The sequence below is a fragment of the Lactuca sativa genome, chromosome 5 (genome assembly GCF_002870075.4).
Source record: "Lactuca sativa cultivar Salinas chromosome 5, Lsat_Salinas_v11, whole genome shotgun sequence".
NCBI classification, from domain to species: domain Eukaryota; kingdom Viridiplantae; phylum Streptophyta; class Magnoliopsida; order Asterales; family Asteraceae; genus Lactuca; species Lactuca sativa.
This window is the reverse complement of record NC_056627.2, coordinates 225,175,065-225,187,766: the sequence shown is the minus strand read 5'-3', so window position 1 is coordinate 225,187,766 and position 12,702 is coordinate 225,175,065. Positions and strand designations below refer to the sequence as shown.

The window sequence follows — 12,702 nt, the reverse complement described above, 5'->3', positions numbered from 1 at the left end:
TTTAGTACAGCTTTCCATCCGCAGACAGATGGGCAGAGTAAGCGAACCATCCAGGCCCTCGAGGATATGTTGAGGGCGTGCACTATTGATTTTGGTGGGAGTTGGGATTCCCACCTACCGCTTGCAGAGTTCGCCTACAACAACAGCTATCATTCCAGTATTGGCGCCCCGCCTCTTGAGTTGTTGTATGGCCGAAAGTGTAGAACCCCAGTTTGCTGGGGTGAGATTGGGCACAGGGTAATGGGGCGGACAGAGGTAGTTCTGCAGACTACCGAAAAGATACAACATACTAGACAGCGTTTGCAGACCGCTCAGAGTCGGCAGAAAAGTTATGCCGACCGACGCCGATCTGAACTGGAATTTCAGGTGGGTGACATGGTTCTCCTAAAGGTCTCACCCTGGAAGGGTGTGATCAGCTTCAAGAAGAGGGAAAAATTGGGTCCCCGTTACATTGGGTCGTTCAGGATTGTTGCCAGGGTTGGCAGGGTGGCTTATAGGCTAGAGCTTCCGGAGGAGCTTAGTCGGATCCACAACACATTCCATGTTTTGCAATTGCGAAAATACGTTATGGACCAGGAGGCAGTGGTATCGTTGGATGATATTCAGGTCGATAAGCGCCTGATCTATGTGGAGAGGCCTATGGCCATTTTGGAAAGGAAGGAGAAGATTCTACGGAACAAGGAAATACCTTTAGTAAAGGTACAGTGGGAATATCGGAGGGGATCCGAGTGGACATGGGAGCCGGAGGTGGAGATGCGCGGGCATTACCCGACATTGTTTATTCCAGCGGACTTCGAGGGCGAAGTCTAGTTCAAGTGGGGGAGAGTTGTAACGCCCCGATTCTCAGGTATTGTTTTAAATAAGATTTCTTGGGTTAGGCCCTACTCGTCGAGTAGCAGTGGGGTGGGATCGCGACTTAAGTGACCTACTCGACGAGTCCATGTTGGGACTCGGCGAGTAGGAGCTGGCAGATGAAACCCTAAATCTCGGGTTTTTGCACCCTATTTAAAGGAACCATAGCCTCCCTTCCTAATACATGTGTGTGTGTGTGCCCATTGTGTGTTTGAAGCTTGAAAAGAGGATCTTTGGAGGGAGAAGGCTTGGAGGAGAAGGAGATTGGAACAAGTAGAGTGTGGGAATCAACACTTATCTCAGTTATCATCTTCTAAAGGTACCCAAATCGCCTTTTTCTTTGAAGATCTCTTCTATTGGTTGAGTTTTAGGGTTTTTATGGAATATTAAGTTGGTAAGATGAGCTATGGGCTAGATCTGAGGTTGTAACTTCAGATCTGGACCCTCCTTGGATTCTAGAAGCATAAAGTTACAGTTTTGGTCATGATTGAGGTCCCTCTTGAGCATGAAGCTCCATTAAGAACTTAAAATAGGCATTTAGAGCCTTTATAGCAGTGCATGCACGTAAAGTTTGCAACTTTACGTGATAAGCATGCCTTAGAAGCTTGGATCTGTGATTTGGAGCCGCTGCAAGGCTCAAATCAAGTCTGTATGGAAAAGGGACTGAATGGACTCGGCGAGTCACATGAAGATGGCTGTGAACTCGACGAGTTGGATGAACAACTCGGCGAGTCTGATGAAGATTTCCATAAGACTCGACGAGTTGAAGAACAACTCGGCGAGTCGGATGAGTTTTCTCCAGGGTTTGTATGCGTGTGCATCCATCGAGTTGCAAGGAGGAAACTCGATGGGTGGCCTTAAAGTTTGACCGAGAATCGAAGGGACTCGACGAGTCACTCGATGACTCGGCGAGTTGCAATGTGCTTCAAGGAACTCGGCGAGTAGCCGAGGGTACTCGACGAGTTGAGGTCAACATGAACTATTGACCTTGACTGAGGACTTTGACTTTGACCAGGGGTTGACTAGTGGGTTATGGAGTGACTTCAAAGGTTAAGGACTTATGAGTACGTTGTACTATGATAATAGGAGGTGGGGCTTGTGTCAAGTGATCTGAGAGTTGGAGTTTACCTTTCGAGTCGACATCTGCGAGGTTAGTTATCCTCACTGTATCAAAGGGTCTAAGGCACCAAGGTCGTCCCTTTACGGTTTGCATCCCGGTTTAGGATGGTTGCTATGTTACTGATATGCTAGATACATCCTGGTTTAGGATGGTTGCTACGTTACTGATATGCTAGATACATCCTGGTTTAGGATGGTTGCTATGTTACTGATATGCTAGATTTCATCCTGGTTTAGGATGGTTTCTATGTTAGATTTCAGTTAGATCGGTATCCTGATTATGGATGTTGTTATGCTATTTGATCTGCTAGATCGGTTTGACTGTTACGAATGCTAGCATATGATAATTATGTGCACATGTTTATTTGATTGGGGGTTGGGTTGAGGTGGTCCTGCTTTGTGCTGAAGTCCAAAATACCTTATGAGCGGTCCGGTGAGACTGTAGGCCCACGAGGCGGTCCAGTCATACCGAAGGCTCGGTGTAGATTCAGTTAGACTGTAGGCTCTGTAGGGCGGTCCAGTCGGGCCGATGACCCAATATGCATATTGATTGATTGATTATTACTGTTATGATATTATCAGTGTGGTGTTGGTATTTTGGGGGTAGCTCATTAAGCCCTTGGGCTTACAGTTTTCAGTTATTGTTTCAGGACCTTCAGGAGATCGTGGCAAGGCGAAGGCGTGACCGTAACACTCCTCATCCTTACGATCTGTTTTTGGGACACTCTGATGAATAATGATTTGAAAACAATTTGTAAACAAACACTATTTGGGTTTACATTGTGATTGGAAAAGTTTAAATTTGGTGTAAAATTTATGGATGTTACATAAATAGGGTACCAAGTCCCAAAATTAGGTTTTCCCAACCCAGACCAGACTCGCCGACTCGTCGAGTCGGTCACTTACTCTTCCACACAGAGCCCGCTCTGACTCGTCGAGTTCTTCCTTGAACTCGACGAGTTGATTCCTTTGACTTAGGGCTTTTCTTTCCTTTCTTGGTCTTCCTGATTCTAGGTGTTACAAATCCTGTGTCCAATTCAAACTATGCTAGCCAACATACACTTTTGGTCCCTCCCCACTAAATTATTTTCAATGTAAATCCAAAAGTTACCCTTTAACCCCTTATTCTATAAATTCCTTTCATTTTAGGTCCAAAACTTACCATTCAACCCCTAAGCCTCTCAAATCTCTTCAAATTAAGTCCCAATAATTTACCAACCAGTCCCTACCTTCATAATTATTTACAAACCACTCCAGAGCTTACACTTTTAACCCCCAACTTCTAAAAATGTATCAATTGGCTACCCAACACCACACCCCGCTAAATATTATTTACTTTAGGACTATTGTTCATTTATAAATCTTTATCTACTTATTTATTCAATAAAATGAATGTTACAATATAATTAAAACTACTATAGTTGTTAATAAAGTTAATTTGGTATCTAGTGCTTAATCTCAGACATTCATTATAAAGGAAGTCATACACCAAAGTGTATGGTTCCTTAATTATTTTCTCTACACTTTAGTGAAAATATCATTAGGAATCCTTTATATATAAATAAGGATCACATATGTTAAATAAACTAAATTATTTGCCTTCAAAGATCCATTTCTTGAAGTTTGAATATGTGAATGTCATTTATATAATAAATATAACAATGTTAAAGATGAGTTGGATTTAAAACAAGTCTAAGTCAAAAGTGTTTGCATATAGAACTTAATTTAATTAATTAAATATTGATATTTACTTTATAATTCTATAAAGAGATATTGTCTCATAAATAGAAGTTAATCATTTCAAAATATAAACATTATCGTTATGACAAACGATTAAGTAAATGATCAAACATTTGAATATCATAACTGAGACATAAATTTAGACATGCTAAATTAAAACATTCATTGTTCCAAAACAAATATTGTTTAATTTACATTACAAGTAATTTATGTTCTAAGCATAAATAATAAACTAAACTCTGAGAGTGTAGTTCCATCTTGCTTGTGCTCAGTTGGTTACTCTTCAGTAAATATCTGCAAGCCATTTACAAATATTAGATTAACATTTAAGTACCAAGTACCTAAGTGTTATATGAAAGTATGAGTTCTATCTAGTAGATATAAGAAGTACTAGTCTCTTCCAGACTTTCTTTCCAAATAAGAGGAGCAAATCCTCTTCCAGTGTCTAGTTTCTTCATAAAAGAAATAAGATCCATCTATGTGAGCTTTAGTATATTTATTAGGCTTAAAGGTGTTAAGTCCATAAAACATGTGCCTCCTGGATCACACTAGGTGACTCTTTTAGTCTTGCATTATTCCAATGTTTAAACTAGCTTTAAATAAAATATCATTGTATCTATTGTAATATTGTTTGACATGTTATATCATCATATATATGTTTAAATATCCAAGACTTCCTAGAAGTCCTGAATAACTATTCCTAGCTTGATGTTAGAAGCATCTTCAGCATCATAGTGATGTCTTTACTAGGTATCATGTCCAAGTTTATTGCTCAAAGCAAATAGTTTAGGACTAGGACCTTTAAGTGTATACAATTTTATATCTCTCACGAGATTGTCTCTTAAGGCATGAACCCATTCATTGACGTTGTATCTAGTGAATGTTATTGTTTTATTAAGTCATTAAAAAATGATAATTAATGATAATGAGAGTGGATTATTTAACTACAAAATTCATTTAGTATTTTCAATATTTTAATCTTCAATAATTAATATCCTTTTAGTTTCCAAAAACATTAATTATCAAAGTCAAGGATCCAAGTTGCAAAACAAATAAATGGTTATGTATCCTTTATCCCATCCATTTGCATTCAACCCGGTAGATATCGATTATCAATTATATATTGTCATATAATTCCTAGATTTATGGGATCACTAATAACAAATTTAATTAGACATGTTTGATCCCATCTATGTCTCGGATTTCTCTTGCTTAGGTATCCTTTATCACAAAAGATTTCCGATCAAATCGTCCAATTTGAAAAACTCGTGTAATCGGCCTATAACTTGGTTATAGAAATCGTGAAGACACCCTAGCCATCAAAAGACAACACTAAGCGGTTAGGTATCCTTTATCACACTAGTGCATAGAAGAGATGTGTGAGTGTTCTTCAAAAAGATTGCATAGATTTGAGGTTTGTAAAAAATAGTCTTTTATATGTTTTACAATTCTAGTTTAAAAACATATGATATCATGGTTATTACATGTATATAATAAACCATGGTATCAATTTTTCAAAAGAATGTCACTTTTAAAGGTTCTATATAAAAAACTAGTTTTTATATAATTTGACGCAATTCAATTTTAATAACCGGTATTAATTTTGAGTGCATTTGAACCTTATATATCTTTAATAAAACTTCATATATATATATATATATATATATATATATATATATATATATATATATATATATATATATATATATATATATATATATATATATATATATATATATATATATATATATATATGGAGTTTGTATAAATTACAAAAATCGACATTTTAAAACTTATAATGGAGCATTTAAAAATTTACCGTTATTAATGATTTTATAAAACCGAATTCTTTTTTTTTTTAAATAATAACTTGTTACACTACCACTAAAATTAACTTCATATTCAACATAACCAATTAATCATAAATTAGTTAAAAGCAATGTTGAGTTATAGGAGGTAAAATATAAAAAACTAAAATACAATTAAGAGTAACCAATATGATCATTAATTAAAAATCTTGAATCGTGATAATAAGTTGAATAGTTTTGGAAATTTCAAATGCATACGATTCAAAAGTCACTTTTATAACAAAGATATAGATAAGATTTGAGATCAAGACAACCAAATAAGAATCATTCAATTTATATGATTACTCAAGGGCAAATTGATCACCCTTGCAACAAAATTACTATAAGTAGCTATAAAGATTCACAAAGTACAACATTTTTATAGATCCAAAAACCAAATTCAAGTAAAAAAAATCCGCAAAAATTGGCAATGAAGTTATTCGCCTTCCCAACCAAGTTGCCTTGCTCTTCTCTCCCATAAAGAAGTTATCTTCTTTTCTTGTCTCATTTTTGCCTCGGCTTGCTCTCTTGCTTGTTCACATGTTTCAGTAGCCGTGTTGCATTTTTCTGCTTCTTTTTGGTATTGAGCTGCCACTCTTCTTGCTTCACCAAATGTTATGTTCATATGCCTCATGTGTTCTTCACTAACTATTTCTTGAAGTTTTAGCTCTTCTGATAGTAAATCCACAAATTGTTTTTCCATTTCTTCCTTCAAATCTGGATCATCTTTCCCACAATCTGAATTTTGGGTAACAAAATCGTCATATATATAGTTTATTGAGACCCTATTTGACATAACATGACATGAAAACAAAAGTATGTTGCTACTTCATGCATTTTAACCCTATAAACTATCATCAAGAACTATTGTATATGAAAGTTTAAGTGAACTACACAATGTGTTGTTGAATGATGAGTACAGACTCATATCATCCATGATATTTAGAACCCGAAAACAATTGAAAACCAGTTTCATTACATGATAAACACCTTTAAATACAATTATCTTTATGCATCGTCATTGTGGCAAATATTGTTGTTGATATGCTAAGTGTTGTTTCTTTTTTACTTAATAGATTTAATGTGATAAGCTATATATGGTATGCGTTTGTCTTTTTAACTTAATGCAGAAAATTGAAGGACAAACAGTTACCTGTAACTGATAGATTAGCCAACCCTGAAATATATGACAAGAAATAAGAATCAGTAGCTGAAATCAAGTTTAAATATTATTTCTCTATACTGATAATAATCAAAGTTCAGTGAATGTTTGGCATTTCACAAAATTCTAGCTTTCTACAATGGCAGGAAGATATGAATCATATTGATTACGGAATAATGGAGTCCATAGTCCTCAAAGTTTTTACTCCATTCAACAAGAAACAAAGAATCTACAGCATTGAAAACAGAGATCTTCCTTTGGATATGAACTGGATATACTTCGATTCCACTATAACTCCAAATATATAGAAACCGCAGATCAAAAACAGTCTAATTGAACAAAAAATGATGAGAACTAGATCAAAAGAGGGAAATCTGGAATTAAGTGGTAGAAAAACGAAGACGGGTGTTCGACTGTTCTCCAAATAACCTAATTACATGAACAACTACACAAATGATGAATTGGATATTCGCTAATTCATGTAGAAATTAAAGGTCCTAAAATCAAAATACACTCAAATTACTGATAAAACCATGATAATCAGATAATAAAAGTAGCACAATTGATGGTTTAATTACCAGGAGCAAGGTTGAGAAGGGAGAGAGGAGCAGGGCAATCACAGACGCATGGAGCACAAGAAATCGAAGAACCTCCTTTCAAATTAAAACCCTTTATAAGCCTCGAATAAAGAGCTGGACCAGATACACAAAGTGCAGATGCTACTGCGAAAATCACCAGACAACACCTTAAACATGATCCAGATCTCCTTGTCATCTCTCTCTCTCTCTCTCCCTCTATAGATCGCTATTCTTCTGTGGGTGCGAGTAATGGGTGAGTAGTGAGTAGTTATGTCATATGTGAGATCTAATGGGGAGTATCATGGTTTTTTAACAGCTTGATGAGAATCTACTGAGTGAGGGAATTTTGTGTTCGGTTGAAGATTTGGGATCTCGCATTCATGAGTGTGTATACAAAAGTCAAAATTATCGATGTGCGTTTTCACATGGAAGTTACGGGTGCTATCAAATATGAATTATTATGATCACCGACAACATACCCCTGACCCGACCCGATTCGATGAATATGGTGAAAACATAAATGTAGGTTGGCTAACATTTCATGTGAAGCCATCGTAAATCCACTAAACTTGTCTTTTTATTATGTCTCTTTCTTTATTTATGTATATCATTATTTCTAGTCATGTCTTGTCTACACTCGATTTATGAGTGTCTTTTATTTTTTATTTTATATATATATATTTTGAGGCGAATTGGCTAAATTTGGTATGTATAATGTGACCAAGCTAGGTAGTTGATTATGGAATATAAAAGTTACTTCAAAAACAAGTTTGCCCTTGCTCCTTTTTTTATATTTATTTATTTTGATAAGAAAGAAGACGATGATGACTACGGCAACAACAAATTGTAGATTTATTTTCACAAGACATACATTCGATACAATGGATGTTTTTAATAAAAACTCGTATTTTTATATTTTTGATGGATTCATAAGTGAGTTGTCTAGCTAGTTCCTTTTTCCGGTTTTGATACCAGTTTGAGATACAAAGTTCAAATTATCAAGATGCAAACCAGAAGTCAATTTTTTTTTAAATATAATTATGTGAGGTTTCAAATCATTAGTTCTATCAAATTATTATTATTTTCAATTGCAATATTAAATAGGCTTGTTGGTATGCATATTTTAGCTTTTAAAAAAAAACTCTAAAAAAAAAAGTTTTATTACAGTAATAGCTTCTAACTTTTAGCTAAAACAAAAAGCTGAAAATACAAAAACCACTTCAATAACGTTTAACCAAAAGCTATTTTATAATTTTGCAAATTGACTTAATTACCTTTTTTATTTTTAAATCGATGACATGTTTGGATAAGTCATTTTATGTAATTTTATATATATTTTAAAAATTTCCAACTATTTTTCCGAACATTCATATAAAAATAAAAGTTATAACTTCCAGCTAGCAGCTAGTAACTTCCAACTAGTTTTTTCGAACACTCTTATAGTAAAAATGATGCAAATAAGATTTAGGTGTTGTTTGTTTTTTTGAAGCAAAAATCCATAAAGTCTGCAGACCACCTCTACAACCATCTGCAGTAGAAGAGGTGGACCAAACGGCTGCAGACTGTAATAAGAAGCGCGTTTGTTTTTTAACATTTACATGTTGCTACAAATATTAAAAATTTAAGATAAACTGATTTTATAATCCGAAAATAGTTTTTTAATACCGAAAATTTAATAATATATGACATTTCGCCAAAAATTTATGATATTTCAGCAAAAAATAATTATATTTTAACAAAAAATAAATATATTTTAGCATAAAATAATGATATTTCATCAACAAATTATTATTATTCAATATAAAAAAATTCAACAAGAATAAACAAAAAAACGAAAAAAAAAAATATGAAATAAGATTTCAGCAATATATAATCAATATTTTAGCAAAAAAAAAAGAAGAAGAAGACGTTGAAAGAGGTAGGAAGAGGCAAAACAAGTGTTGTGTCAGGAAGAACACACACAAATGTTTTTTAATCCGAAGACTTCTGAAAAACAAACAGTTACGAGATGAAAAGTGTTGCGCGTGTGCTGCGCCGCGCAACAATAAGAGGTCTGAAGATGTTTTTTCCAGAAAACAAACAACACCTTAATATATACAACCACTTAGACATATAAGAAACATATCATAAATTCACTCCTCCTCTCATCTACTAATGTCTTTTTTATGTTTCAAGGTAAACTTCAAATCTACTATGGCGGTCTCAAAAAAACGCTTAAAGTTGTTGTATTTTTTGAAACAAACACTCGATAACAAACAAGTTTGTTTTTAAGGACGCTTATTTCAACACAATCCTTGATACCACTTAACAATTTTTTGTTCTTTCATGCATTACCGTTATATTTTTGCTAAAATATAATGTAACATCCCGATTCCTAGGTATTTATTTAAAGCTTTCATATTCTAAATTTTGGACCTACTCGACGAGTTGGTTTCCCCAACTCGTCATGTAGAAACTGATAAAGTCACGTGGATTCTAGAATCTACTCGACGAGCTGGAGGACCCAACTCGACAAGTAGAGGTTGTGCATGAAAACCCTAATTTTTTGGGTTTGCACCTTATTTAAAGGACCTTAAGTCCTTTCCCCCCCAGCCACCCTTGCCACTTTCACGTCTAGAGATCAAACCATAAACGAACTAAACCTTATTTGATTGTGTATGAGGCTAAAAGAGTGTGTTTGGTGCATTTCTTGAAGGAGACTTGAAGATTTGGAGGCTTGGAACGGGAAGAAGCTTGTAGATGCAACATCTACATCATGTTGGCACTCATTTGGAGGAAAAATGTCTTTACCTTGACTTTCCATCCCTTAGATCTCTTCTTATACAAGTTTATGGGCATTTTGGTGCAAAATGGTAGTCATTGTAACACCGTAAATTTTCAAATAAAATTTTCATTTAAAATCGCATAATTCTCATAACACATTTCACAAAAATCTCATTTATTTAATTTACAAATTGCAACTCCATAATTGTTTGATTTAAAATCTAGGATCTTCAAAACATAACTCTTTCACTAGTGTGTACAATCAAGTCGATGCCTTCCCGCGATCCTGAGAGAACCTGGAACACATAACACATAACACGGTAAGCACGAAGCTTAGTGAGTTCCCCACAATACCACACATATCTCCTTAGCCACTCGAGGCTATAACACAATAAGACCCTCCGGTCAATGTGTCTCAGTGGGACCCTCCGGTCCCATAACTCGAGTGGACCCTCCGGTCCTAACTCAATAAGAACAGAATAATACTCGGAATAAATCACATAGACATAATGCAGGATATCACAATACTCAATATAAACACATAAGACATCTCAGTAATACAAAGATACCACTCATGGTAAGTATAGTGAGAAGACTCACCTTGCAAAACCGCAAGCAATTATCCTCGAACTCAAATCTCGAACTAGCCACCGCCTAACACATAGGGTAAATATCTCTAATTAATACTTGATTCTCGAATCTAAGTAACCAAATGTTATTCTTCTCTCTCTAACTCTTGAATTGGGTAAAAGACCATTTTACCCCTCTATGGTCTCCATTACTCATGTTGACCAACCCTAAAGTCAAAAGAAGTCAAACTCGAGTCAACAGTCCATGTTTGACCCGACTCGTCGAGTGCACTCTTGCGACTCATCGAGTCCCCTCATTTACTCGACGAGTTGACCCCCAACTCGTCGAGTTATCACACAATCAAGCTTATCGGGACAAACCCTCACAGACTCGTCGAGTCAGGCCATGGACTCGGTGAGTCCCTTCGATCTGATTTCTCATTCAGACGATTTAAGGCAGATCTATCACTCCAAAGACTAGATCTACCATCCTTAGGCTCGATTGTCACATAAAGCTTCGATCTTTACACTCATGCATGGTGGTTTTGCTCCAAACTACCGATACATGTTCTCATAAGGTGTTAAACACCATACTCCTCATATGGATGAATAAAGTTGGGACTTTTAGGCTCTAGGGACCTTACAAGGTCCATATCTGAGGTTTAAACCTCTAGATAACTTAGTATTCTCGAAGTCCCAAATAATATGTGATGAAAATTGTAACGTCCCAAATTCCGAGTCCAAAAATTTCAATTTTGATATAACGATTTAGAAAACATTTATAATAAAACATCACCATGTCATATAATTTCATAAAACCATAATCCCATGTCTGAAAATCATATCATAAAAGTGGTAACAATGTCAGAGTACAATCCCAAGATATCTCATAAGACGGAATCCAATGTGTGTATGATGTGCAGCTACCGCGCCGGCTTCTTCCCCTTCGTTGAAGAGGCACCTGAAAAAAAAAACTAAAAACTGTAATCACAAAGCTTAGTGAGTTCCCCCATCCTACCACATACCATACAATCATATAACATACATACTGTCGGGAAATTCTGGGGTGCCCGACCTACCCGTGTCAAGCCATTTTGGGGTGCTGACCTACCCATGTCAAGCCATTCTGGGGTGTTGACCTACCCATCGTTCCTAACAACCGAACCTCGAGGACTATTCCACCCCTACTGCTACCATCACATATATCATAACATAAACATACTATTAGGCATATCTGGGGTGTCCGAACTACCCTTCGGTCCTACCAACCGAACTTGGAGACTATTCCCCTCTTACTAACACTATCACATATAACATATCATGCCAGCATGTAAACATATCATCACATACTGTCAGACATATCTGGGGTGCCTGACCTACCCTTCGGTCCTAACATCCGAACTCTACTACTGTCACATATAACATATCATGCCAGCATATAACATATCAGGTAGTAGCAAACCTAGATGATATCACAAAGACAATCATCTAACATACAAATCCTACTGGTGGGCCGACATTTTGGCCGTAGACCCACCGCTACTGGAAGGTAACTCACCTCGTAAGGCTGACTGCTGAAAAGTTGATCGACAGATGTCTGACAGCTGCTCCGGTGATCCTCCGGCTATAAATCCATAAAACACTTAATCAGACATCGATAACCACTCTTAGTGTAAAATGATTATTTTACCCCTGACCAAGTCAAAGTCAACTTCCAGTTGACCCAACTCGCCGAGTTGGGCCGCCAACTCGTCGAGTCCCTATCCTTTCATCTGTCCTTCTTCACGCCTCTACTCATCGAGTTTGGCAACGACTCAACGAGTTCTCCTTCTAACACAACCCCTAATGAACCTTCATCCGACTCGCCGAGTTGTATGAACAACTCATCGAGTTCATCTCCATCCTATGAACAAGTCCTGCCCTTGACTCGCCTAGTTGTATGAACAACTTGTCGAGTTCATCTTCAAAAGTTGGGAGATTGCCTTGGACTCGTCGAGTCTGTTCGTACACTCACCGAGTCCTATGATTTCCAGGTCTATGGCTAAGTCCAATGCGTTGGGTCACTCCCTCGG

The 12,702-nt window shown here is 36.3% G+C and overlaps 1 protein-coding gene across 1 annotated transcript; it reads right to left on the bottom strand.

Annotated features, from left to right (window-relative positions):
• Positions 1–5,831: 5,831 nt before the first annotated feature.
• LOC111886604 (uncharacterized) lies at positions 5,832–7,731 on the bottom strand. Its single transcript, XM_023882861.3, has 3 exons — positions 7,299–7,731; positions 6,712–6,735; positions 5,832–6,296 (listed from the first exon to the last, which is right to left on the bottom strand). Exons 1-3 carry the CDS (start codon positions 7,492–7,494, stop codon positions 5,995–5,997), a joined length of 522 nt encoding a protein of 173 aa, XP_023738629.1. The 5' UTR covers positions 7,495–7,731; the 3' UTR covers positions 5,832–5,994.
• Between the last annotated feature and the right edge of the window lie 4,971 nt (positions 7,732–12,702).